Below are 27,365 nucleotides of genomic sequence, written 5' to 3' on the forward strand. Positions count from 1 at the left end.
GCAAGAGAATGGCTTGAACCTGGAAGGTGGAGGTTGCAGTGAGCCAAGACTGCGTCACTACACTCCAGCCTGAGCAACAGAGAGAGACTCTGTCTCCAAAAAAACAAAAACAAAAACAAACAAACAAACAAAAACAACAGAAGACCTAGTGGGAAAGATTTACCTGTGTTTCATTCAACCTAACAATACAACAAGCATTCACTGGGTCATGCTATATGTGAGATTTGGTGTTAGATATTGAAAAATAAGGCCGGGCATGGTGGCTCACGCCTGTAATCCCAGCACTTTGGGAGGCCGAGGCGGGTGGATCACGAGGTCAGGAGATTGAGACCATCCTGGCTAACACAGTGAAACCCCATCTCCACTAAAAATACAAAAAAATTAGCCGGGTGTGGTGGTGGGCACCTGTAGTCCCAGCTACTCGGGAGGCTGAGGCAGGAGAATCGCTTGAACCCGAGAGGCGGAGCCTTACAGTGAGCCGAGATCGCGCCACTGCTTTCCAGCCTGGGCGACAGAGTGAGACTCCGTCTCAAAAAAAATAAAATAAAATAAACAAACAAACAAAAAAAAAAGAAAAAGAAAAGGATATAAAAAGATAGGTTACAACCTAGTTGGGAAAACAAAGGTATGCAAACACATGCCGTGTAGTGTGATATATTCTATCATCGAGGTGTAAAATCAGATTCTTCGGGCCAGGCACAGTGGCTCATTCCTGTAATCCCACCACTTTGGGAGGCCGAAGCGGGCGGATAGCTTGAGCCCAGGAATTCAAGACCAGCCTAGGCAGCATGGTGAAACCCTGTCTCTACAAAAAATGCAAAAAAAAAAAAAAAAAAATGCCAGGCATGGTGGTGAGCGCCTGTAGTCCAAGCTACCGGGGAGCCTCAGGTACGAGGATTACCTGAGCCTAGGAGGTTGAGGCTGCAGTGATCTGTGATGGCACAACTGCACTCCAGCCTGGGCAACAGAGCAAGACCCTGTCTCAAAAAATAAATAAATAAATAATAAATAAATAAATAAATAAATAAATAAATAAATAAAACAAAAAAGCAAATGAAGGATGAGGGATCAGTCAATTGGAGCAGTTCATGGAAATTATTTTCTGAATAGGTGGTTTCTGAGTCTTGAACATTTGCCAGATGAGCCATGGGCAGGGGATGAATGGGGACTAGAGCCAGAAACAGGCTGATAGAGCTTGGAAATTGTCAATAGATTTGTTTTGTTAAAGCCAAGGGCAGGATAGCCAGAGTTGAGGCTGAGAGAGAATCAGGCCACAACCGTGCCTGTCCTTCCCTCTATGCCACACAAAGGGCTTTGGACTTTTTCTGTAGCTGAGAACTTTCAGGCTGTGGAGTCATAGAATAAGATGTGCATGAACTTACTTCACAGATGGGATGAACACGTGCGTGGAGGGGAGTTGGTGGTCAAATGGGATGCAGATACATATGGAAGGTGAGAGAAAAGAATAAATGAGGATTCTGACTTCAGCAAATGAAAAGAGGATGGGAATATTAACCAGAATACGGAATCCAGAAAGTAGTGGTTTTATGGAAAGACATGATTAGAATTTCAGTTTTGTTTTGAGTATATGAAATTCAAGTGTTTGGTGAACCTGCAAGTAGAAATTCCAGGGGAATTCTGGTTGGAATAGCATTGTGAGTTCATGAGTTCGTGCAATACACTCCCCCTTTCCACCTGAAACACACAACATGACAGCAAAAATATACTCAGAAAAACTAAAAAGACATTTACATCTCAGAAGGAAGGTGACTCACTCCTGTAATCCCAGCACTTTGGGAGGCCAAGGTGGGCGGATCACGAGGTCAGGAGATGGAGACCATCCTGGGTAACACGGTGATACCCCGTCTCTACTAAAAATACAAACGATTAGCCAGGTGTGGTGGCAGGCGCCTGTAGTCCCAGCTACTCAGGAGACTGAAGCAGGAGAATGGCGTGAACCCGGGAGGTGGAGCTTGCAGTGAGCCGAGATTGTGCCCCTGCACTCCAGCGTGGGCAACACAGTGAGACTCTGTCTCAAAAGAAAAAAAGGAAGGTGAACAGAGCATTGGACTACATACAGAAGGGAAAGACAAGCAAGACTGAAGCTGTGACCTGCTGCATCCAGGTGTGGAACTAGGTGGACATGGAGTTGGTGTCCTGTGGGGTGATGAGGACTAAAAGAACCCTAGGCAAGGCAGAAACTAAGTGAGCCAAGCTGACCCTTACTTCTGCATCAATGGAAACTGAGAAAAGCTTCAAGCTTCAACCACCTGCCACCTGGCCCTCCACCTATGTGAGCTTCATACCTAGAGAGAGAGAAAGATGCAAACACAGCTCACACCCAGTACCTGGGCCAACACACACTCTGGCTGGAGGACTATTCCCTCTATAACCGGGGATAGGATGTGAAGAATCCACGAAAGACTTAGTTCTGGACACAAGGCCCAGGAGGCCTGCAGGAAGGTTTCTGAAATGTACTAACAGGCAGTGATAAGCACAGAGAAGAGGAAACAAACAAAAACTCTCACATTCAAAATAAACCTGCAAACCAAATATCTCAAAACATGAAGAAAACTAAATAAAGTATAAGGCATTAGTCGGCTATGGCCACAACAACGCTGTGTAACAAAATTCAGAACTGTTATAACTGTTTACTCTCAGGAACATGGGGCTGCTGGCAGGCTGTCACTTTGCTGGGTTTGGCTGGACTCCAGGCTTTAGCAGCCAGCCTCTGGGCTGTAGGCCCTAGGCCCCAGGTTGGCTTCAATTCTGGCCCATGGGTGTCTGTCTCATCCCTCTGGGACCAAATGCTACTAGGCCACGTGGTCTGCTTCACATTTCTCATTTGGGGGCCCAGGCTCGGGGGACAGCAGTTGTTCATATTCCCCTCGTGACAGATCATCAGAGAACAGGAGGGAGAGCCCAACAGCAAGGCATATTTCACATCGCTCCAAATATGCCTGTGAGACAGAAGAAAACCAAGCTGTTTCCTCCTCTCTACTCTCACACAGTGACTCAACACTTTTGACACCAGATACGTGGGGGATTTTCCTCACACACCAAGCAATCAATTCTTCAGCAGATTCTCCAGCGGACACTAGCTAGGTGTCCTCTAATTTAATTCAATTCTGACATTTTCTACCAAGATAGCATTAGATCCCACGGGTTGGGGACTCAGTCCCGCAGGACTGCCCCCGACTTCAGAAGCCAATCGCAAGCCCCAGACGTAGCCAGTGCTTCTGACCTACCAGCTATAAATCAGGGTTCCCGTGCCCTCTTCCTCAGGTTTGATTAATTTGCTAGAGCTGCTTACAGAACTCGGGGAAACACTTTACTCACACTTACCAGTTTATTGTAAAGAATAGGACAAGGCTACAGATGAACAACCAGATGCAAGAGATTCACAGGGCAAGGCACGTTGAGTAGGAGCCCGGAGCTTCCATGCCCTCTCCAGGGCACTGCCCTGCAGGAACCTCCAAATATTCAGCTATCTGGAACCTCCCCCATCACCCATCCCAACCCACCCGCTTTTTGGGTTTTTATGGAGGCGTCATCACCTAAGCACAATTGCTTAAATCATTGGCCACTGGTGATCAACTTAACCTCCAGCCCCTCTCCCCTGCCCAGAGATTGGAAGTAGGGCTCAATGTCCCAACCCTGTAATCCTGTCTTGGTCTTTCTGGTGACCAGCCCCTATCCTGAAGCTAGCCAGGGGCCCCCAGCCACCAGTCATCTCATTTGCATACAAAAGATACTCTTATCACTCCAGAGATTCCAGGGATTTTAGCAGCTGTGTGCTAGGAAACAGGATGAAGACCAAATGTGTATTTCACAATATCATGATGGTCAAAGCAAGCAATATGGACAAGCCCAAAGCCAAGAAGCAGGAAATGACTCCACCCAGCATGAGGCCAAAATAAAGGTGCGAAAATATACAGTCACTTGGAGCTTAGTGAAGGGGGTATGCTTTAAGAAACGCATCCTTGGGCCAGGTTCTGTGGCTCACGCCTGTAATCCCAGCACTTTGGGAGGCCGAGGTGGGTGGATCACGAGGTCAGGAGATCGAGACCATCCTGGCTAACATGGCGAAACCCTGTCTCTATTAAAAAATACAAAAAATTAGCCGGGTGTGGTGGCGGGCGCCTGTAGTCCCAGCTACTCGGGAGGCTGAGGCAGGAGAATGGCGTGAACCCGGGAGGCGGAGCTTGCAGTGAGCCGAGATTGCGCCTCTGCACTCCAGCCTGGGCGACAAAGCGAGACTCCTTCTCAAAAAAAAAAGAAACGCATCCTTAGGAGATTTTGTCATTGTGAGGTCATCATAGAGTATACTTACACAATTCTAGATGGTATAGCCTACTACACACACAGGCTATATGGTATAGCTTATGGTTCCCAGGTTACAAACCTGAACAGCATGTTACTGTACCGAATACTGTAGGCAATTTTAACACAGTGGTATTTGTATCTAAATATATCTAAAGACAGAAAAAGTTAAAAATATATAGAAGTATATATTTTTATACTTTCATACAATATAAAAGATTTTTTTTTAAATGGTACACCTGAATAGGTTACTTAACATGAATAAAGCTTGCAGGACTGGAAGTGGCTCTGGGTGAGTCAGTGAGTGAGTGGTGAGTGAATGTGAAAGCCTAGGACATTACTGCATATTCCTGTAGACTTTATAAATATTGTATGCTTAGGCTACACTAAATTTATTTAAAATTTTTGTCTTTCCTCATGATAATAAGTTAACCTTAGTTTACTATAACTGTTTATAAAACTTTTTAATTGTTTTTAACTTTTTGACTCTTGTAAATCACTTGGCTTAAAACATAAATCTTGTACAGCTGTACACAAATATTTTCTTTTTATATCCCTATTCTATAGGGCTTTTTATATTTTTAAATTTTTATTTTGTATACTTTTTAAGCTTTTTTGTTAAAAACAAAGACATACACACAGTCACTCAATACTTTTGACACCAGCTGTCAAAAGTGTAGCCTAGACCTACACAGGGTCAGGATCATCAATACTGTCTTCCATCTCCACGTCTTGTCCCACTGGAAGGTCTGATTCATATCAGACTTTTCTTCAGCAACAATACATGTCAGAAGCTAAATGTGTTGCGAGGTAGTAACTGGCAACTTAAAATTCTATACTTTAATAAGTGGAGACAGCAAATATCTAGCTTTTTTTGCTTCTCTAGTGGGAGGATGCATCTGCCTCTCATCAATATTCCTGTGATGGGAAATTACCAAAACATAGTAGGGGGATTCAGATGGTGGACATGTAATAGAAGCGAACAGGGGTCCGCTTGCCTGGCACAGTAAAACCAGATATTCACACTGAGGCTGTGCAGCGGTAGAAGGAAAGGCATTTATTTGCAGGGCTCTAAGCAAGGAGGACCAAGCAGCTAATGCTCAAATCCTGACATTCCTGATGGCTTGGAGGTCAGGGTTTTTAAAGGCAGGGGTAAATTTCAGGAAAACAGCAGTTACAGACAAAATCATACATCAGTACATGGAGGCTACACTTCGGTTTTGGCTTGAAAGGGCAGGATATCTTGAAGTAGGGACTTACAGGTCATAGATTCAAAGAGAGGAGACGTTTTATGCAAAACTTTAGGGTCGGCGGAAAAGAATGTTAGCTCTGGCTAATGGGTGTGACTCCCTCTAAGCCTCTCAGGAAAAATTTAGAACAAGCAATGGTGATTGGAGTTCAGTCCTCAGTTTCCCCTTATCTGAGGTCTCTGTGCCAGCAGATCCATTTGGTGGGGGTCTGGGTTTCTGTAAACAGCTCAGGGACATATGTTAAGATAAAATGTTATCTTTAGTTTCTATAGGGGAACCAACCATATCCTGACTCTAACTTCCTTGGCTATTGTTTTAGGCTACTATTCTTCTTCCTTAACAAGTTGTTTACTTCTCAAGGCTAGCTAGGTGCCTGGAATCTCCCTTCAAGGAACTCAAGATTTTCCTTTATTTCCAGGCTTGGAGGTCCGCAATCCCCTAAAAACGGGATTCCTGCTCCATCTCATATACTCCAGAACAAAAACAAATATCTACCACAATCCTTTGCTCCATCAACAAAAAAGTAAGAAAATGTACTCATCCGTATGAGTTAGCATTCATCTAAAACAAAGCAAAACCCTAGAGCAACACAGTAAAACCAAATAAAGAAGGAAGAAAATAATAAAGATAAGAGCAGTAATAAAACAAAAACAAAACAAAATAAAAATACTATAGAGATGAGCAGGGCTGAAGGTGTTTCTTTGAAATGGCAAACCTCTAGCAGACGAAGTCAAATAATATCAGAAATAAGAAATATAAATACACAGATGAGGTTTTAAAAAAAATCATAAGTGGGTGCTGTGAACTTCATGCCAGTAAATTTGAAAAACTGGATGAAGGGGCATGGTTTTGAAATATCTAGTTAGCAATTGGATATTTGTGTCTGGAGCTCGGAAAAGTCCAGACAGGAAACAAAGGTGACCAGAAACGGGCAGTTATTCATTCAGGTCTGGGAGGCGGAAGTGATGGCAGGGTACGTAGGAGTGTCATTATTTTGAAGCAAGGCAGATAAAGAAAAGCCAGGAATGAAAACCCAAAATAAATAATCACAGAGTTCGTGGAGAAATCAGAGAAGCGCGATGACCCCTAACGGAGGGGAGAGAAGAAGTTGAGTGGTCAACTGGGAGACATTAAATGAGGCAAGGAAGGAGTGCAAAGTGCCTGCGGGACTGGGCGGTTCGACGGCCACGAATTACCTTCGGTAGAGCAGGGTCAGCGCCACCGTGTGGCAGCAGACGCATGGCCGAGGTCTGAGGAGGGGTCAGGAGGTCTGAAAGTGCACACTGCAAGTGTAGACGTCTACAGGAGCTAGGCGCTGACGAACAGGAAAGAGGGTAGGAAGTAAGAGAAGAATCTCCAGGGAAAGAGAGGGGGACAATAATAGATGGGGATGGCGTGTGAGCAGGGAGAGGCGAGGGTTGAGCAGAGAGCTGGCGGGGAGCCTTGAATGGCAGACAAATGCCTCTTCCTATGAAAATAAGGGGAACTGGTGAGGCCAGGAGCTGAGAGAGATCTTTGCAGAGAGGGTGGAGTAGAGGCAGAGTGCAGGAACTTGCAGGGATTCCTGCTAGATAACTTCTGTTTTCTTCTTCTTTTTTTTTTTTTTTTTTTTTTGTGAGACAAAGTCTCGCTGTCTCCCAGTCTGGAGTGTAGTGGCGCGATCTCGACTCACTGCAACCTCCGCCTCCTGAGTTCAAGCGATTCTCCCGCCTCAGCCTCCCGAGTAGCTGGGGTTACAGGCGCCCGTCACCACGCCCGGCTAATTTTTGTATTTTTAGTAGAGACGGGGTTTCACCATGTTGGCCAGGCTGGTCTCAAACTCCTGACCTCAGGTGATCCGCCCACCTCGTCCTCCCAAAGTGCTGTGGTTACAGACGTGAGCCACCACACCCAGCAGATAACTTCTGCTTTCGCAGAGGAAGAAATGAGATCATTTGTGGAGAGTATGAGGGTGGGGGTCGAGCAGGGCCCTCCATAATTCTGGAACACACTCTGGGCTGACCATTTCCCCAGCAACCACTCCTAGACCAGGATTATTGAAGGACTGTTAGACCCCAGCTGACTCTGGAGGCTGCAGAGCTAGCTATGATCTGTGCTGGGACTAAAACCTGGGTTCTGACTTCTGGGTACGTTCCTTACAGCTCCTTAAAATCTAGGAATCTAAAGTTTTATAAAGATTTCATTAGCAGGGTCGGGCACGATGGCTCATGCCTATAATCCCAGCACTTTGGGAGGCAGAGGCGGGCAGATCGCTTGAGCCCAGGAGTTCGAGACCAGCCTGGCCAGCGTGGTGAAACCCTGTCTCTACTGAAAATACAAAAATTAGACGGGTGTGGTGGCGGGAGCCTGTGATGCCAGCTACACGGGAGGCTGAGGCAAGAGAATCGCTTGAATCCGGGAGGCAAAAGTTGCATTGAGCTGAAATCACACCACTGCACTCCAGCCTGGGCAACAGAGCGAGACTCTGTCTCAAAAAACAAAACAACAGCAACAACAGAAAAAAAAAACAAAAAAAAATTCATTAACCACACTTTCTCCATAGGAGATATTAAGTAGAATGTAAGAATGATCTTTCGGCTATCCGTATTTTTCTATTCCTGCAATTTATAAATCATAAGTTTAATTATAAAATTTACATTCCTTCTTTTCAGTCTCAAGATTTTCATTCTGCTGAATAGTGTATAAAAATGCAATTGTTAGAAAATCATATTCAATTTGAAATGGACTTGTTCTGGACACAACAGCAATCTTAATGGAGCCTTATTCTTGGCTATTATGGCTTTAGAAAAGGTGTGGGACCCATCTGGGCTGCAGCTTCCATTATATGGAATACTAAATATAGTCATCATCCTTCACTATCCAGAGTGGATTGGTTCCAGGACACCACCTTATCATGGATCCTTATCATCAAAATCCATGATGCTCAAGTCTGTTATATAAAATTGTTTAGTGAAGTATCCTCCTGTATGCTTCATTTATATTTATTTATTTTTATTTGAGACAGGGTCTTGCTCTGTCACCCAGGCTGGAGTGCAGTGGTGCAATGTTGGCTCACTGCAACCTACGCCTTCTGGGCTCAGGCAATTCTCCTGCCTCAGCCTCATGAGTAATTGGACTACAGGTGCACACTATATATTTTAAATCATCTCTAGATTACTTATAATTCCTTATACAATGTAAATGCTATGTAAATAGTTGTTATACTGGCTTGTTTCAAGAACAATAACAAAAAAGTCTGTACAAATTTAGTACATTCAAAACCTTCTTTTTTTAAAAAAATTTTTTGATCTGTGATTGGTTGAATCCATGAATGTGGAACCCATGGATATGGAGGCCAACTGTATTTTTACTATATGTGATTGCAAAACAACAACTTTTAAAGTTTATAAAGCAGGCCAGGCGCGATGGCTCATGCCTGTAATCCCAGCACTTTGGGAGGCCAAGGCGGGCAGATCTCGCGGTCAGGAGTTCGAGACCAGCCTGATCAACATGGTGAAACCCTGTCTCTACTAAAAACACAAAAATTTGCTGGGCTTGGTGGTGCGTGCCTGTAATCCCAGCTACTCAGGAGGCTGAGGCAGAAGAATCACTTGAACATGGGAGGCAGAGATTGCAGTGAGCCGAGATCACGCCACTGCACTCCAGCCCAGGCGACAGAGCAAAAAAAAAAAAGTTTATAAAGCAAATAAACTTAATAGGTGATGTGAAAATTCACTACAGCATAGGAACAATCAACAATGAACACCTTTGAAATTTAGTAAAAAGTCTGTGAAATAAAATATCATATTTAATAAATCATCTGTACTTCTAGTACTCTTTATTTTTAATCTTTTAGAATATTGATATTCTTGTGTGCTAAGAAAGTACATTCAAGAAAAATTTAAACTCAAAGTATATTTTATTGTCTCAATGAAAATATAGATAACTAAAATGGAAAGAAGTATTGAATCTTGACCTTGAATAAAAAATGTAGTGTAAGTTATTTATAGGAGTCAAAAACTCTAATGAAAACTGCTAGTTATTTACAAGAAATAAGGAGTAAAGTAAAATTCTGCCAGTCTTCAAAGACTATAATATCAACAGATACTACCACATAGGAATGAAACCATACTGTGAAACCTCACCAATCTTGACACACTTATTTGGAATTTGTGACAATTTTGACAAAAGTTTAGCAAAAGTTTACCTTTTCACTATTATTAATCAAATTATAGAATAAACAATATTCATAAAGTTAATGTTTAAATTACTTTAGAGTACAAATTATGTTAAAATATCTTGAGCATACCATACTTAGTAACAATTTACAAGTGAATTATAAATATTTTAATCTATCCCTTAAATTAGTTCTCTTTAGGAGATCTACTATTTTTGTACTTGTTTGTTCTTAAAAATAAAACTGTTTCTTTAAAGATATCACATCATTTAGAGTTTAATTTTACTAGGCTCTTCCCTACCTAATTGTTATTTCATATTAAAAAATTGGACAAAATTATTTTGCTTTTGTTCAGTTGTTCTCCTGTTTTACTTTAAAAAACAAAATACAAAAAGGGCCAGTCAAGGTGGCTTATGTCTGTAAGCCCAGCACTTTGGGAGACTGAGGGAGGACCATCTGAGGCCAAGAGTTCAAGACCAGGGCAACATAGTGAGACTCCTTCTCTACTAAAAAAGAAATTTTAAATTAGCCAGCCATGTTGGTACATCCCTGTAGTCCTAACTACTTTAGAGGCTTAGGCAGGAGGATCCCTTGAACCCAGGAGATTGAGGCTGCAGCGAGCTGTGATAGAACCACTGCACTCCAGCCTGGGTGACAGAGCAAGACCCTGTGTCAAAAATAAAATGTAAATTTTAAAAAATTAAAAATAGAAAAAATAAGTTATGATAAAAATAGGTGCAATTTATTGAGCTATTATTCTATTCATATTACTTATATTATTATTCTATTCATAAGTTACAGGCAATGTATGAGGCATTTTAAAACATTATCTCTAATCCCCCACCCCAGTTATTGCAAAATAGATATTATTGTGCTTATTTCTCAGATGAGGAAATTGATACTTAAAGAAGTAATTTCCCTGAGGTCCCAAATATTTTCTGAATCTGATAAATAAGATAATCCATATGAAGGGTCTAAAACATAGAAAGTACTCAATAAATGTCTTCTGTTATTACTATTATTAAAAAGAGGCTCTTGGCCGGGCACGGTGGCTCACACCTGTAATCCCAGCACTTTGGGAGGCTGAGGTGGGTGGATCATGAGGTCAGGAGATCGAGACAGCCTGGCCAACATGGTGAAACCTTGTCTCTACTAATAATACAAAAATTAGCCAGGCATGATGGTGCACACCTGTATTCCCAGCTACTCGGGAGTCTGAGGCAGGAGAATCGCTTGAACCGGGGAGGTGGAGGTTGCAGTGAGCCGAGATCGCGCCATTGTACTCCAGCCTGGGTGACAAGAGTGAAATTCCATCTCCAAAATAATAATAATAATAATAATAATAAATCTCTTGTTAAAGGTAGGTGAGAATTCAAGGACATAAAAAATAGCCCCTCTGTCTTTTGGGTCTGTTTCAGTTGCATGTGAATATTCATTCATTTAACAAATATTTACCAAATGTGTCCTAGGAACCGGGAAAGTTGGCACGAATATATGAACAAAGATGTATTAGCTAGTACAATATTTTAAAAAGTGATCAGCCAAGTATCTGTCTCTCTCTTAAATATTTCTAAATTTCCAAATTTCACATTTTCTATGTGTTTATTCTGTACTCAAATGGCATTTATATGTTTTTCATGTTAGAGGTTTTGAGCTGTGAAAGACCTTGGAAATTAGCCCCAAATCTTTCATTTTACAGGTGATAATAGTTAAGCCTAGAGCCATGAGAGGCCTGTGCTCCGTGGGACAGGAGGCTAAGAGCGGAACAGGGCCCGCTGTTGGATGCTACTGATCACCAGACCGTGGCCTTTACACACATCAACTTGCTTCATCTCCACCAGAACAAATGAATGACAAAACCAGATGAAAGACAAAGCCAGAGTAAATCCCTTCTCATCTATGTCACTGCAAAAGATATAGTAACAGCAAAAACAAGCTCTAAAAACCTTGTTTGTAAAAGGTTTGGTAAAACTGTTTCTTTAAAGATATTCCATCATTTGGACTTTAATTTTGCTAGGCTCTCCCTACCCCACCAAATTGTTATTTCATATAAAATAATTGGACAAGGCCGGGCGCAGTGGTTCACACCTGTAATCCCAGCACTTTGGGAGGCTGAGGCAGGCGGATCACCTGAGGTCAGGAGTTCGAGACCAGCCTGACCAACATGGAGAAACCCCACCTCTACGAAAAATACAAAATTAGTCGGGCATGGTGACACACTTGTAATACCAGCTACTCAGGAGGCTGAGGCAGGAGAATTGCTTGAACCTGGGAGGTGGAGGTTTCGGAGAGCCGAGATCGCTCCATTGCCCTCCAGCCTGGGTAACAAGAGGGAAACTCCTTCTCAGATAAATAAATAATTGGACAAAATTATCTCACCTTTGTTCAATTGACTTTCTGTTCTACCTTAAAAAATAGAAATTAATTAATTAATTGTGATAAAAATAGCTGCATATTATTGAGCCTTTTTTGTATTGGTCAATAGCCTGAAATGTCCATATGTGATACAGCTGAAGCCTAATAGGAAAACAATTACTAACATTTAGGAGTTGGAACAGACCTGCTGGTCGTGACTCCAGTATTTGTACATCATGATGAGGAAATTGTGGCCAGAGATATTAAGACTTGTCCAAGTCTCCAAACTGAGACTCAAGGGCCATATTCCATTTTCCTCGGCTCATGGCTTTCCACTGAACTTCAAAAGAGGCTCCAGTACCAGTCCTAAGAATCATCAGTGGCCTTAGAATAGTCTGGAGGAATTACTTCAGACTGTTCCTCTGAACTGGGACACAGCAAATGGAATAAAATACTGGCTCTTAGGACAAACAGAGAAAGTAGCTCTCAATCACAGCCCTCTTTCAGAAACCTTAAGTTTAAAAACTAAAGAAATAGATACATGAAGTAGCCAAAGAACCATAAGCTTTTAAAAACTTAGAAGCCATTTCTTTATTTCAAAGAATTTTTCAGACAGTTCTCAAGCATAATCGCATCTCAGAGGCTGTAGACATTGCACCTGGTACCCATCTCAACATCATTAATCTCTTTACCGGATATATACATATATATATATACACACACACACATAGATACACACATACATATACATATATATACACACACACATATATACATATACATATACATATACATATACATATATATATAACATTTTAGTGGATGCGACTAACAGCACCATGGCTACTCTGCCACACAAGGTTTATTCTTTTTCAAGTATGGAAGAGAATATCAAGTGACTGATTACCAAGCTGTAGAAGCCAATATCCTTTTCAAAAAACAAGATCGCTCTCTTGCCATACTCAAAGGCTTGACTTTCAGAGAATGGTGTATCATCCACTGGTGGTTAAAAATTGTGACAACCTTTCAGTCAGTCACAAAAAAATGTCCTAAGGGATGTCCCATACATTTTGCTACTGTTGCCCAGGCTGGAGTGCAGTGGCGCAATCACAGCTCACTGAAGGCTTGGACCATGTGGGCTCAGCTGATCCTCCCTCTTCAGCCTCCCATGTAGCTGGGACTACAGGCAGGTGCACGCCACCACGCCTGGCTAATTTTTTGCATTTTATTCTTTTTCAAGTATGGAAGAGAATATCAAGTGACTGATTACCAAGCTGTAGAAGCCAATATCCTTTTCAAAAAACAAGATCGCTCTCTTGCCATACTCAAAGGCTTGACTTTCAGAGAATGGTGTATCATCCACTGGTGGTTAAAAATTGTGACAGAACCTTTCAGTCAGTCACAAAAAAATGTCCTAAGGGATGTCCCATACATTTTGCTACTGTTGCCCAGGCTGGAGTGCAGTGGCGCAATCACAGCTCACTGAAGGCTTGGACCATGTGGGCTCAGCTGATCCTCCCTCTTCAGCCTCCCATGTAGCTGGGACTACAGGCAGGTGCACGCCACCACGCCTGGCTAATTTTTTGCATTTTTTGTAGAGACGGGGTTTCACCGTGTTGCTCAGGCTAGTCTCAAACTCTTGAGCTCAAGGGATCTGCCTGTCTTGGCCCGAAGTCCTGGGATTACAGATGTCAGCCACTAAACTTTGCCGCATTTTGCTACTCTTGCTCTGCATTTTTAAGGCACTTCCCTTCATTGTTAATTCATTTCCCTGTATTCGATCTTTGATTGAATGTTAATTGTTAGAAGCTATTGTTACGAAGATAATGAAGACATGGACCTTCTCTTAAGAAGCTCTTAGTCTATTGTGATGATTCTCCAAATTTAGTGAGCATGAAAATCATCTGAAGAGTGATATAAAACAGATCTGCACTTTATAAAATAACCCCGGGTCATTCTGATACAGGTGGTTCCCAAGCTCCATTTCTAAACCCACTGGTCTGGAGGGAGAGAAAGCATTTCCTTTGATCATTGGAATTCTAACCATCCTTCAGGGCCAGTCCCAGTGGAACTTCCCATGTTGACTTAGTCATCACCCATTTTCTTTCCTTCTCTAGCACTTAATCTGTGTCTTTCTCAGAACACTGAACACCCCTTCCCCAGTTTCTATCTTGTACTGTAGGTCCTTTCTAGAATGCCCTGTCTAAGCTACTGGTCTTCTGGATAGGGAATATAGACTGTGTCTGATCCGACTTTGCATTCTCTGCAGCATGTGGCACAGTGCCCACATATAGTTATTATATAAGTCATGCTTGTTGAATGAAGGGATCTGTTTCTAAATGGAGAGTTGTATTTTTAAAGTGGACATGTGATATATAATAATGTATTATGATCCTCAATGTCTCAAAATGGAGTCACTTATGACAAGTAACTCAACCCACAGTAAAACTGCCGACCCCTCAAAGTGATACGCATATGTATGGTGGATCGTGATGATAAGATAATACCTGCTGTGGCCAGGCATCACCCCACCAAGACCCAACAAGAAAGTGAAGCCAAAAGGTGGCTGAGCTAATGACCAGGAACTCTCCTGGGGAGGGCCATAAAACTGCAAAGAAACTAACCATGGCAAAGAAGCTTGAAGAAGCTCTGTCCGTGAGAACTCTGAAGCCTCCTTTAGTCTGGCAGTGGAAGCTCTGATGGGTCCTCCCAGTAGAGGATTCACATGGTTTCTTCCTCCTCTTTCTTATTATGACCTATGTGTGTTACATATATTTGCATAGTTATTGGTGTATGAAAGCCTTGCAATAAACCTTTGAAAGCATTTAATTAGCCATTATTGAGTCATTGTGAAACCTCCCACAGTGTTAAAGTAAGCACAGCTAGGCTGACTGGAACCTGACATGATAACATGGATACATGTAGTGACACAGTGCAGGAAATAGGATGTTTTCAGAGGCAGAACACGAGGCACAAAGCCTCATAGATGGGAATAAGCCCATGACGTGTGGGGAGACACTAAATAGCCTGGCTGACAGGGAGCAAAAGATGCTTCATGAGGAGGGAAGAGACAGGAGTGGGAAGGAGGTAGTGGTTACCATGAACGTTGCTGGAATATTCTGGCAGCCAGCTGGAGAGGAGGCTTAGGGAGTGTCAGAGATCAAGTGCAGTGATCCCAGCAGGCAGCACAAATGGACTGTGGCTCTCTCTCCTCCAGTATTCTACCTTGCCTTGATCTCCCTGGACTCTCAGCTTCTCTTCTACCCAAGGTGGCCATCAGGCTCTGCCCAAGTTCCTTTTATCACAGGCTGGAAACTCTCTCAAGGCAGAAACCTGCAGAAACTACAGCGTTCAGCTTGTTTGTTTCCCATCTCTCATCTGTCCTTCGTGGCTGCTCTGGCTGCTGTGTGTTGGAGCCTCGAGTGGAGAAGGTGCAAAGGTGGGCGTGGGGAGGCCCTTTGGAAGGTTAGTGCAGCAGCTCAGATGGGCTATGATGGCCTCTACATGGGGGATGCAGTGGAGATGGAGAGACAGAGAAGTTTGAGATGTATTTCTAAGGTAGAAGCAGGGCTTGGTGAGGATGTAGAGTTGAGGGAGAGAGAGGAGTCAAGGGTGATTGGGCTTTTTCATCAGTATGAAGGTAATACTAGCATGGGGCTGGGGTGAGGGGTAGATGAGATGATGCTTTCCTCCAGATTCTGAAACTTTAGTCTGAATGCAAGGCCTGGCTGCTGCTTCTGGGGGTGGGGAAACTTGCCTGTGCCCTGGAGGACCTGCAGGCCATCTTTGAGTTCAAAGCATCTTCAGCTCCATGGCTCAGTCCTTTCCAATCACATTCTTCTCTTCTTTCCTTTTCCCTTCTCTTCTCCCTGATCCCCAGCTCAATTCTCAATTCCTCCCAGAGCTCTTGACCGGAGAAATCCTGATCAGCTGATGATCTGCATGTGACCATGACCTTCCGTCTTCATATCCTCCAGAGTGGGGCTCAGAGGAGGCTCCACACTGAGGACCTGTGGGGCCCAACTCACTCTGTGCTGAAGGTGACAGGGTAGGGGGAGGAAGGCACTCATCCAGGATTCCTTCATTTTTAGAGATGGGTTTCACTCTGTTGCCCAGGCTGGAGTGCAGTGGCATGATCCTAGCTCACTGCAGCCTCAAACTCTTGGGCCTAAGCAATCCTCCTGCCTCAGCCTGATGAGTAGCTGGGACTACAGATGCATGCCACCACACCCAGCTAATTTTTAAATTTTTTGTAGAGACAGGGTCTCACTATGTTGCCCAGGCTGGTCTTGAATTCATGGCCTCAAGTGACCTTCCTTCCCTGGCTTCCCAAAGCCCTGGGATGAGCCACCACACCTGGCCCCAGGACTGTTCCTTAAAATTATCCTTAGAAAAGTTGCTAAGCCTGTTTTCTCATCAGTAGATCTATGAATCTGGCTCATTATCACAGCTGACATCATAGCCTTAGGGGTTTCTTGTTTGTTTTTTACCTTATCATTCTTCTGTTTGAATTTTTTTATTGTAGTCAAATATATATATTTATCATCTTAGCTATTTTTCAGTGTATAGTTCAGTGGCTTTAAGTATATTCACATTGTTGTGCAACCATCACCACCATCCATCTCCTGAATTCTTTTCATCCTGCCAAATGGAATCTTTGTGCCTGTGAAACAACTCCCCATCTCCCCCACCCCTGGGAACCACCATTCTACTTTCTATCCCTATGCATTTTACTCTCTCTCTTTTTTTTTTTTTTTGAGATGGAGTCTCACTCTGTCACCCAGGCTGGAGTGCAGTGGCGTGATCTCGGCTCACTGCAACCTCTGCCTCCGGGTTCAAGTGATTCTTCCACCTCAGCCTCCCAAGTAGCTGGGACTACAGGTGCCAGCCACCATGCCTGGCTAATTTTCATATATTTAGTAGAGACAGGGGTTTCAGTATGCTGGCGAGGCTGGTCTCAAACTCCCGACCTCGTGATTGACCTGCCTTGGCCTCCCAAACTGCTGGGATTACAGGTGTGAGCCACCGCGCCTGGCTGCATTTTACTCTCTTTTATAAGTAGAATCATATTTGTCATTTTGTGACTGGCTTATTTCACAAAGCATAATGCCTCAAGTTTTATCCATGTTGTAGCATGTGTTAGAATTTCCTCCCTTTTAAAGACTGAATCATATTCCACTGCATGGCTATACCATATTTTGTTTATCCATTCATTCAACAGTGAACACTAGGTTGTTCCACCTTTTGGCTATTGTGAGTAATGTTGCTATGAGCCTGGATGTACATCTATTTGTTACCCTGCTTTCACCTCTTTTGGGTCCCAGAAATAGAATTCCTGGATTATATGGTAATTGTGTGTTTAATTTTTGGAGAAACCACCATACTGTTTTCCATAGTGGCTGTACCATTTTACATTCCCACCAGCAATGCACAAAAGTTCTAATTTCTCCGCATCCTCGCCAACACTTATTTTCTGTTTTGTTTTGTTTTTTTAGATAGCCATCTTACTGGGTATGAAGTAGTAGCTCATTGCGGTTGATTCAAATTTCCCTGACAATTAGTGATTGAATATCCTTCATGTACTTATTGGCCATTATATGTCTTCTGTGGAGAAATGTCCATGTAAGTCCTTGGTTCATTTTCAAATTGGGTTGCCTGTTTTGTTGCTGTTGCTGAGGTGCAGGAATCCTTTATATATCCTGGATATTAATCCCGTATCAGATATATGGCTTGCACATATTTTCTCCTATTCTGTGGGTTGGCTTTCCACTCTGTTTATACTGTCCTTTGAGGCACAAAAGTTTGATGAAATACAATTTATCTATATTTTTTCTTTTGCTGCCTGTACTTTTGGTGTCATATACATAATTTGGGTTTTAAAAACGATTTTTTTTTCGGCAGGGCGTGGTGGCTCACGCCTGTAATCCCAGCTCTTTGTGAGGCTGATGCCTGCAGATCGCTTGAGGTTCAGTTTGTGAGCAGCCTGGCCACCATAGTGAAACCCCATCTCTACTAAAAATACAAAAATTAGCTGGGCTTGGTGGCCCACCCCTGTAGTCCCAGCTACTTGGGAGGCTGAGGTGGGAGAATAGCTTGAATTCAGGAGGCGGAGGTTGTAGTGAGCCAAGATTGTGCCTGGGCGACAGAGTGAGATTCCGTCTCAAAAAAAAAAAAAAAAAAAGAAAAAGAAAAAAAAGAAAGCCGGGCGCGGTGGCTCACGCCTGTAATCCCAACACTTCGGGAGGCAGAGGTGGGCGGATCACGAGGTCAGGAGTTCGAGACCAGCCTGGCCAACATAGTGAAACCCCGTCTCTACTAAAAACACAAAAAAATTAGCTGGGCCTGGTGGCACACGCATGTAATCCCAGCTACTCGGGAGGCCGAGGCAGGAGAATCGCTTGAACCCGGAAGGTGGAGGTTGCAGTGAGCTGAGGTCACGCCATTGGTTAGTAAACTCCGGGCTGAAAATTCATATCCTAAGCTCCCTTCAGGGATCCCCATTTGCCCTGAAAAACAAGGCTGGTGCCTTAGTGAGATCTGAAACATGCTCCAGGACCAGGACCCTGTAGTTTCATCAACTGCAGACAATGGGGGGGGGAAAAAGCATTTCGGTCTTTTCATTTGTTCGTCATGTTCAAGGTGCCCCCTTATGTTAAAAAATTTAAAAAAAAAAAAAAGAAAGAAAAAAGAAATCTCCTGGAACGGAGAATCTATGAAATGTTTTAATATGTATTCATTTTGGGGCACTACCTTTTACTAGAGCAAAGAATCCCCTACTTAGAGGGAACCAATGGATTGGTTACACCGTGTTACCAAGTCCTCAGGAGGGCAAACTGAAAAGCTGCAACCACTGCCCGGCCAGTGTTCGATTGCTTTTGGTGGACTAGTGCGTCTGAGTAGTCATCTGTAATTTCAACATGTGGCAGAAAGTTTCTCCGCACCTCCCTCGCCCCAGCTCCACTCACCACTTAGTGTATGTTTTAAAGCAATAAAGCAATGGGTCTGCTTAGAGGGGGTTCTAAAGGGAAAGATAAACACGGGCTTTATTAAGTATACAGCAGGGCAATGTGACGGGCGACCACGAAGGGAACTCAGGGAGCCTCTCAGCAGCCCGGCCTCCTTTCGTAACAAAACTGGAGTCAACCTGATCATTTTAGGGGCGCTGGGTGGAAGGCTGGCTTTTCCAGCCAAGGCAGCATGTGCTGGCTTTTTCTCTGGAGGTGTCCAAGAGCGCAGAGAGAGTGTCTAATGGTGACTTCGGATTCTGGCCACTCGGGCTCTCCCTGGGTGACAGAGAGAGTGTTCCCTGCTGCTTGGTCTCCTTCAGGCGTCAACCAGCGCACGCACTTGGAAACTCTGAACCCGGGGACGTTCTGTACCTCTCCATGCCCCAGAGCCATTTGGGGAAGGGCCCACCTTACCCCCCGCCACCCCCGTGGCACAGCAGCTCCCCATCCCCTCGCCCAACACTTGCTAGGTAGTTTGGGGTGTAGAAACGACCCCAGCAGCAGCGGCACCTTAGGTGCACACCGAAGGTGAACGCTGGACCACCCCGGGAAAGGCTTTGCTCCCGACTTCATCCTGATGCTGGTGCAACGGGAAAAAGAGAGAGCCCGGGCGAGTGGGGCCAGGGCGCGCAGGAGAGGGCAGGCGAGAAAGTGCCCAGCAAGGGCAGGCGCGGGCCGAGGGCGGGGCAGATGCGGGAGGGCGCGAGAGGGGCGTGGGCGCGGCCGCTCGCTCGGCCGGGTCGGTCCAGGGGGAGGGGCGCTGGCGGGAGCGGCGCCTCCCGCCCTGGGAGAGCGGCGCGCGCGGCAGCCCCGCGGCAGCAGAGCGCCGAGCCGGGAGCGCGGGGAGCGCGGGCCGGTGGCGGCGAGGGAGGACTAGGGCGCAGACGGCCGGCGCGCGGCGCGGCTACCATGGGCGTGCAGTGAGCAGCCGCTCAGGACGACTTCCTCGGCTGCGCGGCGCTCGCGCGGAGCTCCTGGCTGGCGGTGCGTCCCCACGGTCACCATGAAAGGTAGGGCGGCGGCAGCTCCGCGGGGCTCTGGGCAGGGGGAACGGGCTTTGGGGCGGGCGGGAGGCGATGGAGGTGCCTCCCGCGCGAACTTTCCCTTGGGCTGCGGGCCCGGGGAGTCGGGGCTGCCAGGGCGCCGGGTTCGTGCGCGGACACTGGGGGCGCACCCGGCTCCCGGGTCAGGCATGGCTGGAGACCTCGAGGTTGGGATTTTGAAGCGCGCAAGTATTCCCCTCCCCATCGCGTCTTTGCAAGTAGTTTGAAGCCCTGAGTCGTTGTTTACGGATTCCCGTTTCCAACTTTTTAATTGAAAAAACATGCCGAGGAGAGTGGAGGCATCGCCATCCCTCCCGGTCGGTTTTCCACTCCGCAGCGCTCCCCACGCTCGCCCAGTCCTCTCTCCACCCCCCTCTAGCCGTTTCCCGGCCCGAGCAGTCCCCGCGCTGGCGGCCGGGTGTTTTCTCCGGGACTGGGGATGTTCTCCGTGCGCCCTCGCCACATCTGGCAATGATTAGGTGCCCGAGGAGTTCAACTGGCTCGGGAAGTGCATTTGGCATCTTTCTCCATCAGATTCACCGACTGGAAAATAGTTGCTCTCGGTTCCGCGTCCCTTCCACGTGCCCGCCTGTGGGGTGGGTGTGTTTTGGGGTGACACACATCAGCTGGTTAGTCGCCCCCTGCGCGGTGTCCTCTGCAGGCCGGTTTATGGAAGTGTCAGATGTTATCGTACTTTAAAAAGAAGCACAAGAAGGACTGCAGGGTAGCCTTCTGTTTAGTGGAAACACGGAGATTTGTCAGCGGAATCCTGATTTATGTATGAGATAAATAACTGCAGCGGAGGCATCAAAGAGTCGTTCAGGAATGGGCCCGCGTGGTGTTTACACAAGGCTTCGTGTGAGAGTTCTTGGTTCTGTGCTAGGATAACACAGCCCTGCGCTGTCCCGGGCTGGGTGCGAAATGCCATCTCACCGCGGTCACCGAGCTTCCAGCCGCCAGAGACCTGGCGATGCAATCGCTTTGACTTGCTAGGGTTGCTGTCCGAGGGAGGCGCCCGGGAAGCCCCAAGGCGCTTGGAAAGTAACTTTTGGCTCTGGAAAGTTTTTTTTCTGAAGGGCAGCTCCCGCCGAACTAACCGGAGCGATGATATCCTACCAATTCACTCCCTTTCCAAGGGCGTTAGGTGTCCACGTCGGGACACCTCGGGAAGGGAGGTGACTGATGGCCAGGTAAAAAGTGGTCTGCCCCAGGGAAAAAGAAACAAAAGACACGATACAACTGTCTACCTAGAGAATTTCAAAATGCAGTGGCTTGCTTTCCTTCTGTCTCCATCTCAGTTTCTCTTCCCTCATTTACATTCTAGGAAATACACACATTCCTTAGCTGGCTCTAATTGAGGAGACTCCCTAGAAAGGAAAGAATTTCACATGGCTAAAAGTTATCTGGGGCTCAGTTATCATTTTAGCCAGAAGTGAATCTTCTCTGCTGGTCATTAAGACCAGTGGTTTTTAAAACTTGGGAAGATAAACCACCTACCCACTCCATCAGCTCCCACGTGGGTTCTTAAACCCCGAAACTTTTGTTATGCTTTTTACTGGGTAAAGGACCGCTATTGCACTTGAGACACTTTTCCACTTTACATTTGCACTGGAAAACATACCCAGAAGTCCTAAACACATTTTTGGAGAGATTTATGCTGCATTCTGGACCAGATGGTGGCCTACCCGCTGTGGTCTAGCGCTGCCTAAAAGCCCCATACACTTTCTGCCCCACTCGGGGAGGTTGATGGAGGGACGGACTGGTGAATCCCTGGGTAGACTAATCATTTTGGAGCCCTCTTTTAAAAACGAAAATATTCCAGCGGGGCGCGGTGGCTCACACCTGTAATCCCAGCACTTTGGGAGGCCGAGGTGGGCAAGATCACTCGAGGTCAGGAGTTCGAGACCAGCCTGGCCAACATTGTGAAATCCTGTCTTTACTAAAAATACAAAAAATTAGCTGGGCGTGGTGGCAGGCACCTGTAATCCCAGCTACTTGAGAGGCTGAGGCAGGAGAATCACTTGAACCCAGGAGATGGAGGTTGCAGTGAGCCGAGATCGAGCCATTGCACTCCAGCCTGAGTGACAAGAGCGAGACTCCGTCTCAAAAAAAAAAAAGAAAAGAAAAGAAAAAAATATTCCATGAGAGTTTTGCCTACCAATTATTACCACGTAATCTGTATTTATTACATTTGTCTGAGTGGTGGGATGGGGACGGGAGGGGCAGTAATAATTTTTTAGTACCTACTAAGTGCCAGCCACTGTACTATATACACTGCAAACACATTGCAATTAATCCTCTCAACAGCCCTGAGAGTAGATATTTCAATCCTAACAGTATAGGTATGAAAACTGAGTCTAGAAGAAATAGGAACTGGCAACTAGGAGGATAGGGTAGGCATCTAAAGACAAGCCTTGTCAGTTACCCCGTGTGGCTTGGAAGGCCCTAAGACACCAAATAGATAACCTCTGGTGAAGATGACTGGAAAAAAAAGTGAATCTGAGACAACTAACTAGCCAAGTAACCCACAATTGGTGCTGTATCCAGGAAGAGGTGGAGCCAACCAGTTGGACGTGAGGCTTTGGAAGCCTAGACAAAAACGGAAAGCTGCTTTTACCAAGTGGAATTGTTTTGACCATTTGCCATAGGGAACCAACTAAAGATTTTCCCCGGGTTCCTGATTGCATCAAATAGTTGTTAACTCCCCGTGCTTCAGAAAGCCAACATGATAGAAAGCAACGACAAGCCTTGTAAATTCTTAGAATAAATGTGTTAATCTAAAACATTCTTGGCCAGGTGCAGTGGCTCATGCCTGTAATCCCAGCACTTTGGGAGGCTGAGGCAGGCGGATCACCATATAGTGAAACCAGCCTGGCCAACATGTAATGAAACCCTGTCTCTACTAAAAAATACAAAAATTAGCTGGGCGTGGTGGCGCATGCCTGTAGTCCCAGCTACTTGGGAAGCTGAGGCAGGAGAATTGTTTGAATCCGGGAGGTGGAGGTTGCAATGAGCCGAGATCGTGCCACTGCACTTCAGCGCAGGTGACAGAAGCAAGACTCTGTCTCTCAAACACACACACACACACAGACACACACACACACACACCCCATTCTTTAGCCAAATTGAAAACCAGTGGACACCATAGAAGTTAAAGAAGTTCATTTGCAAAAGCAAATATTCCTGTGCAAGTCAGATGCCTTTTTAGGGTACCAACGTGACTTTCTAATTCTGATATTTAAACCTGGATATGGCCTTTGTAGTGACTAGGCTCTTGGAGTGTAATCCTGCATCTGCCAGTCAGTCACAGCGCCACCTATCTGTTGCATTCAGCAAACATCCATTTCCTCCATCCCTGGAGTCACAAGTACCAAAATAATGACATCATTATATATTACCCAGAAGAAAATTACTTTCCCCGTTGCTGCAGTACTTGAAGTCTTCCAAACTGATTAAAACATGAAGTTTGTTTTAATTTATTTCCAATTTCATTTTCAATTAGCTGTACTACACCATCAATCTCATGACTTTTTGGATACATATTCACATTCTTGACGAAGGAATCTGACTCCTCTAGAGTTAGGTGTGTCGTTAACTAAATCACATTCTTGATTCTTAAAGTTGGGGATATTGGTTAGTTTCAGTGCAGCAGCACTTGTTGCCTAAGAGACAACCAAAAACAGCTGCCACCACCCGGGACCAGAGAGGTCCAAGCCAGTGTTATAATTTAACACAGAGAGGAGGCTGGTGCCATGAAAACACAGTGTTCAGCTGCTTATTTTTGTACTTTTGTGCATAAATATTTCTGAAATACAGTTTGGCAATAATGTATTTAAAATGCACTAGCAAGCAGTATACTTCTCCCAAAGTTTTTTGGGACTCACAGTCTTTTTGCTTTTTCAGTGTCTCTCTAAGATTTCTTGTTCTTAACTGGGATAAGCAAACAAGCCTATAAAGGCAATTGCATTTAACATTGAAAGATTCATATTTTCTAAAGGAAAATGGAAACAAAATGAGGCCTTTTTCCCTTCACTGATTGGTAATAGGGGCTGCCCTTCTCTGGGAGGCAAATTTACAATCTAATTATACTTTTGACTTTTCATTAGTTTGGGAATGCTTGACATTCTTAATCTGAGGTTTAATTATTGCTAAGTATAGATCTTCTCTGTGGTCTCCTATATAATTTCCCACGGTTGTTCCAGTGGCTCCAACCCTTTGCCATGTGGCTCATCCACTGATAATGGGGTGAATAGAAAAAGCTAGCCAATGATGGCTTTCAGGCTATGTCATAACAGAGTATCTCATTTTCCTACTAAATGCCTATTCTCATTATAATATTATTTCAAAACAACTCTTGCAACCACTGCCAAATAAAGTTAAATGGACCTTGAAGTATTAACTTTCAAATGGGAAAATGGACATTTAAATTTTGTGATAGAAAATATGTTTCACCCTGGGTAAAACCAGCATGTGGGTAATCTCTCAGGGAGGCCAGCCTAACACAGACTTCCCTTTAATAATAGCTAACATTTATTGAGCACCTGCCATGCCAGGCATTATCATTTCCTCCATTTTATGGTAGGAAAACTTAGGTTCAGAGAGGTTGTGTTACTTGTCTAAGGGTACCCAGCTAGTTGGTGGTGGGAGATCAGTATTCAGGCTCAGACTGTCTGATTCCAGAATCACATGTGTAATCTCTAGCCCAGGCTCCCTCCTAGCTATGCCCTAATAATGCATTCAAGCCCTACATCTTTGTGAAGTCCTACTGTGTGCTGTTACACTCCACTAGATACTGAGTGAGCAAGGTAGACAAGGCGCTATCATCCGGACTTATAACTGTAATGACCTAGCATCAAAGGTCTGAAGGATTGATGTGTTCTTCAGTCAGCCAGTGGAGGGAGACGCTCTAAACTGGAGCTGTTGCAAAGATAAAGCAGATTTCAGGATTGCTTGCCTCTGTAGCTTATCTTTGGGAGGTTTTGCTTACCACTGATTGAATGAATGTGGATGGCCCACTGTAGCCACCAACTCTGAAAACGGCCCCTACACTCGTCTTGCTAACAGGTTTGCATTGAGAAAATGAAATATTGTCAGAAGTGCCATTTTCATGAACAGACTGTAACCACCGGTGAGTGATCAGTAAAAATAATGATACTATTAAGTATTTTAAACCAGGAACAGGGAAGTATAGACATTTTTCATAGAAGGTTCATTCTTTACTGCTGACAGCAGAGTTTCTAACCACACCAACCATCCAAACCTTAAGGGAAGTAACTTCTTAGTCAAGCAGTGATTTGATTTCTTTTTCAGTGCATGACATTTGAAGAACCAAAACCAGCATCATACCTCAAAAAGGTCCTGCTGATTGCTTAAGGGTATTTTGTAATTATACAGCAGTGAAAGCCAATATAAACATAAATTAGTAATCCCAAATTAAGATTCCAAAGAGATCCTAGGAGCTCTCTTAACTTCTGAATTTGTCATGAATATTCCATCAATACTCTTAAAAATAGAAAAAAAAATGCATTTTTCAGCATGGGGGGTTTAAAATGAAATACACTTATTGGACTTGGATATATTAAACATGACTCCTTTATGCTTCCTGAATGATGTGATATTATACCTCAGTATCACGTGAGGTATTATTCACTAGCCTGTGACGTTGGATGTTTTACATTTGGTGTGAAAAACTCACTTGTCTCTGGCTCTGTGGAAGAAGCCACATTTCTTTTGCCCCAGTCATTTTCTTATGGCAGAGAAATGTTAGGAAACTAGCTGATGTTTATAAAACAATTTATTATTCAAAGGCAAAACAGTCCTACTTTAAAGTAGATAATATATGCTTTAAAATATAACCATCTCATAAAATACAATTATGTTTAGTGATCCCAGGTGTTGAATCCAATCATTTCTGTGTGCTGGGCGAGGAGTGTGGGCTCTGAAACCAAGAGAGCCTGGTGACCTCAGGCAAGTCACTTAACCCCCTGGGGCCCCAGTTTCTTTATCAATGTGATAAGGGACAACAATGGCATCTACTTGATGTTGTTTTAAGGATTAAATAGTTGTTTAGAATGGTGGCTAGTATGTAATAGGAGCTCAAGTTGTTTTAGTAATTGTAATATTGTATTATAACCTGCTGCTTCCTCCCAGCAATAAGTTAATTGCCAATTATGAGCCATCTATGTTAATTTAATCAGTGATGTAGTTTAGACCATGAAGGCAAATGTTCAGTTCTGAAATGAAAATAATTTTCAAATTGCAAATGTGTTAAAACAGACCTCAGGGATAGAAGGAGTGAGTTGTGCTCCACGTGGGGAAGTATTAGTATTGGTTGCATTCCAGCTGCCGTCACTGCTATCATCATAAAAAATGCAGGGACAATTCCCAAAGTGAAGTTTGTAATTGTAGTAATGAAACAGTTTTTCTATTTGTTATAGTAGTGGTAGAAAATTGATAAATATGTGTAAGTCTATTTAGATTACCTAGGAACACTGTTTTTTTTTAGTGCTATTGCTCACGTGCCTACTGATGACATGATATTTTTAAAGATCTGTGTTTCAAATCCAGTGTCCAGTTTTATCCAGTAAGGATATGACATCAAGGAATCACAACATTAAACAAATTTGTCTCTAAATAAGTATTCGGACAGATGTATGTATAAGTATGTTTTTAAACCATATGATGTCATGTCTATTTCATCAGTAGTATTAATTTTCCATTAAGCTGTCATATTTCTGTTTTATTATTTATAATTGGGCCACCAAGTTCTAACTAGCTTTCATTTATTCTTTAAACAAATATTTAGTATTAACTTTGTGTGCAAGGCCCTCTAGAAATGCCAAATAAAATGAATAAAATATAGCTTCTGTGCTCACGGAGCTTGCAGTCTGGTAGACAAGACAAGACTTATGCGTAAACAACTGGAATCCAAAGTAGAGAGTAGAACATGCCCTGTTTGAGGTTCAGATAATCTGGCTGAAGACAGGGACATTTTCATTTGCAGGAGAGATTTGAATTATAGTTCATATTTCAGATTACATTATATTTCATATCTTGAATTATATTTCATATTACATTAATAGGGCAAGCAACATTAAAGAAAAATGTCTTAAAAGAGAGGAGGGCTGAGCCTGATGACTCATGCTTATAATTTCAGTGCTTTGGGAGGCCAAGATGGGAGGGTTGCTTGAGGCCAGGAGTTTGAGACCAGCCAGAGCAACATAGCAAGATC

General features: G+C 44.0%; 1 protein-coding gene across 2 annotated transcripts in view; it reads left to right on the forward strand.

The window, feature by feature from the left end:
• Window positions 1-19,851: 19,851 nt before the first annotated feature.
• COLEC12 (collectin subfamily member 12) overlaps window positions 19,852-27,365 on the forward strand; it is a 181,581-nt gene continuing 174,067 nt past the window's right edge. The window contains exon 1 of one of the 2 annotated variants that reach the window (XM_055368612.2): window positions 19,852-20,101. In XM_055368612.2, the coding sequence (XP_055224587.1) occupies window positions 20,095-20,101 (7 nt within the window). In that variant the 5' untranslated portion in view covers window positions 19,852-20,094. The remainder of the gene's footprint in view (window positions 20,102-27,365) is intronic. The other variant, XM_019013961.4, reaches the window with a different exon arrangement.

This window comes from Gorilla gorilla, chromosome 17 (assembly GCF_029281585.2).
Source record: "Gorilla gorilla gorilla isolate KB3781 chromosome 17, NHGRI_mGorGor1-v2.1_pri, whole genome shotgun sequence".
NCBI classification, from domain to species: Eukaryota; Metazoa; Chordata; class Mammalia; order Primates; family Hominidae; genus Gorilla; species Gorilla gorilla.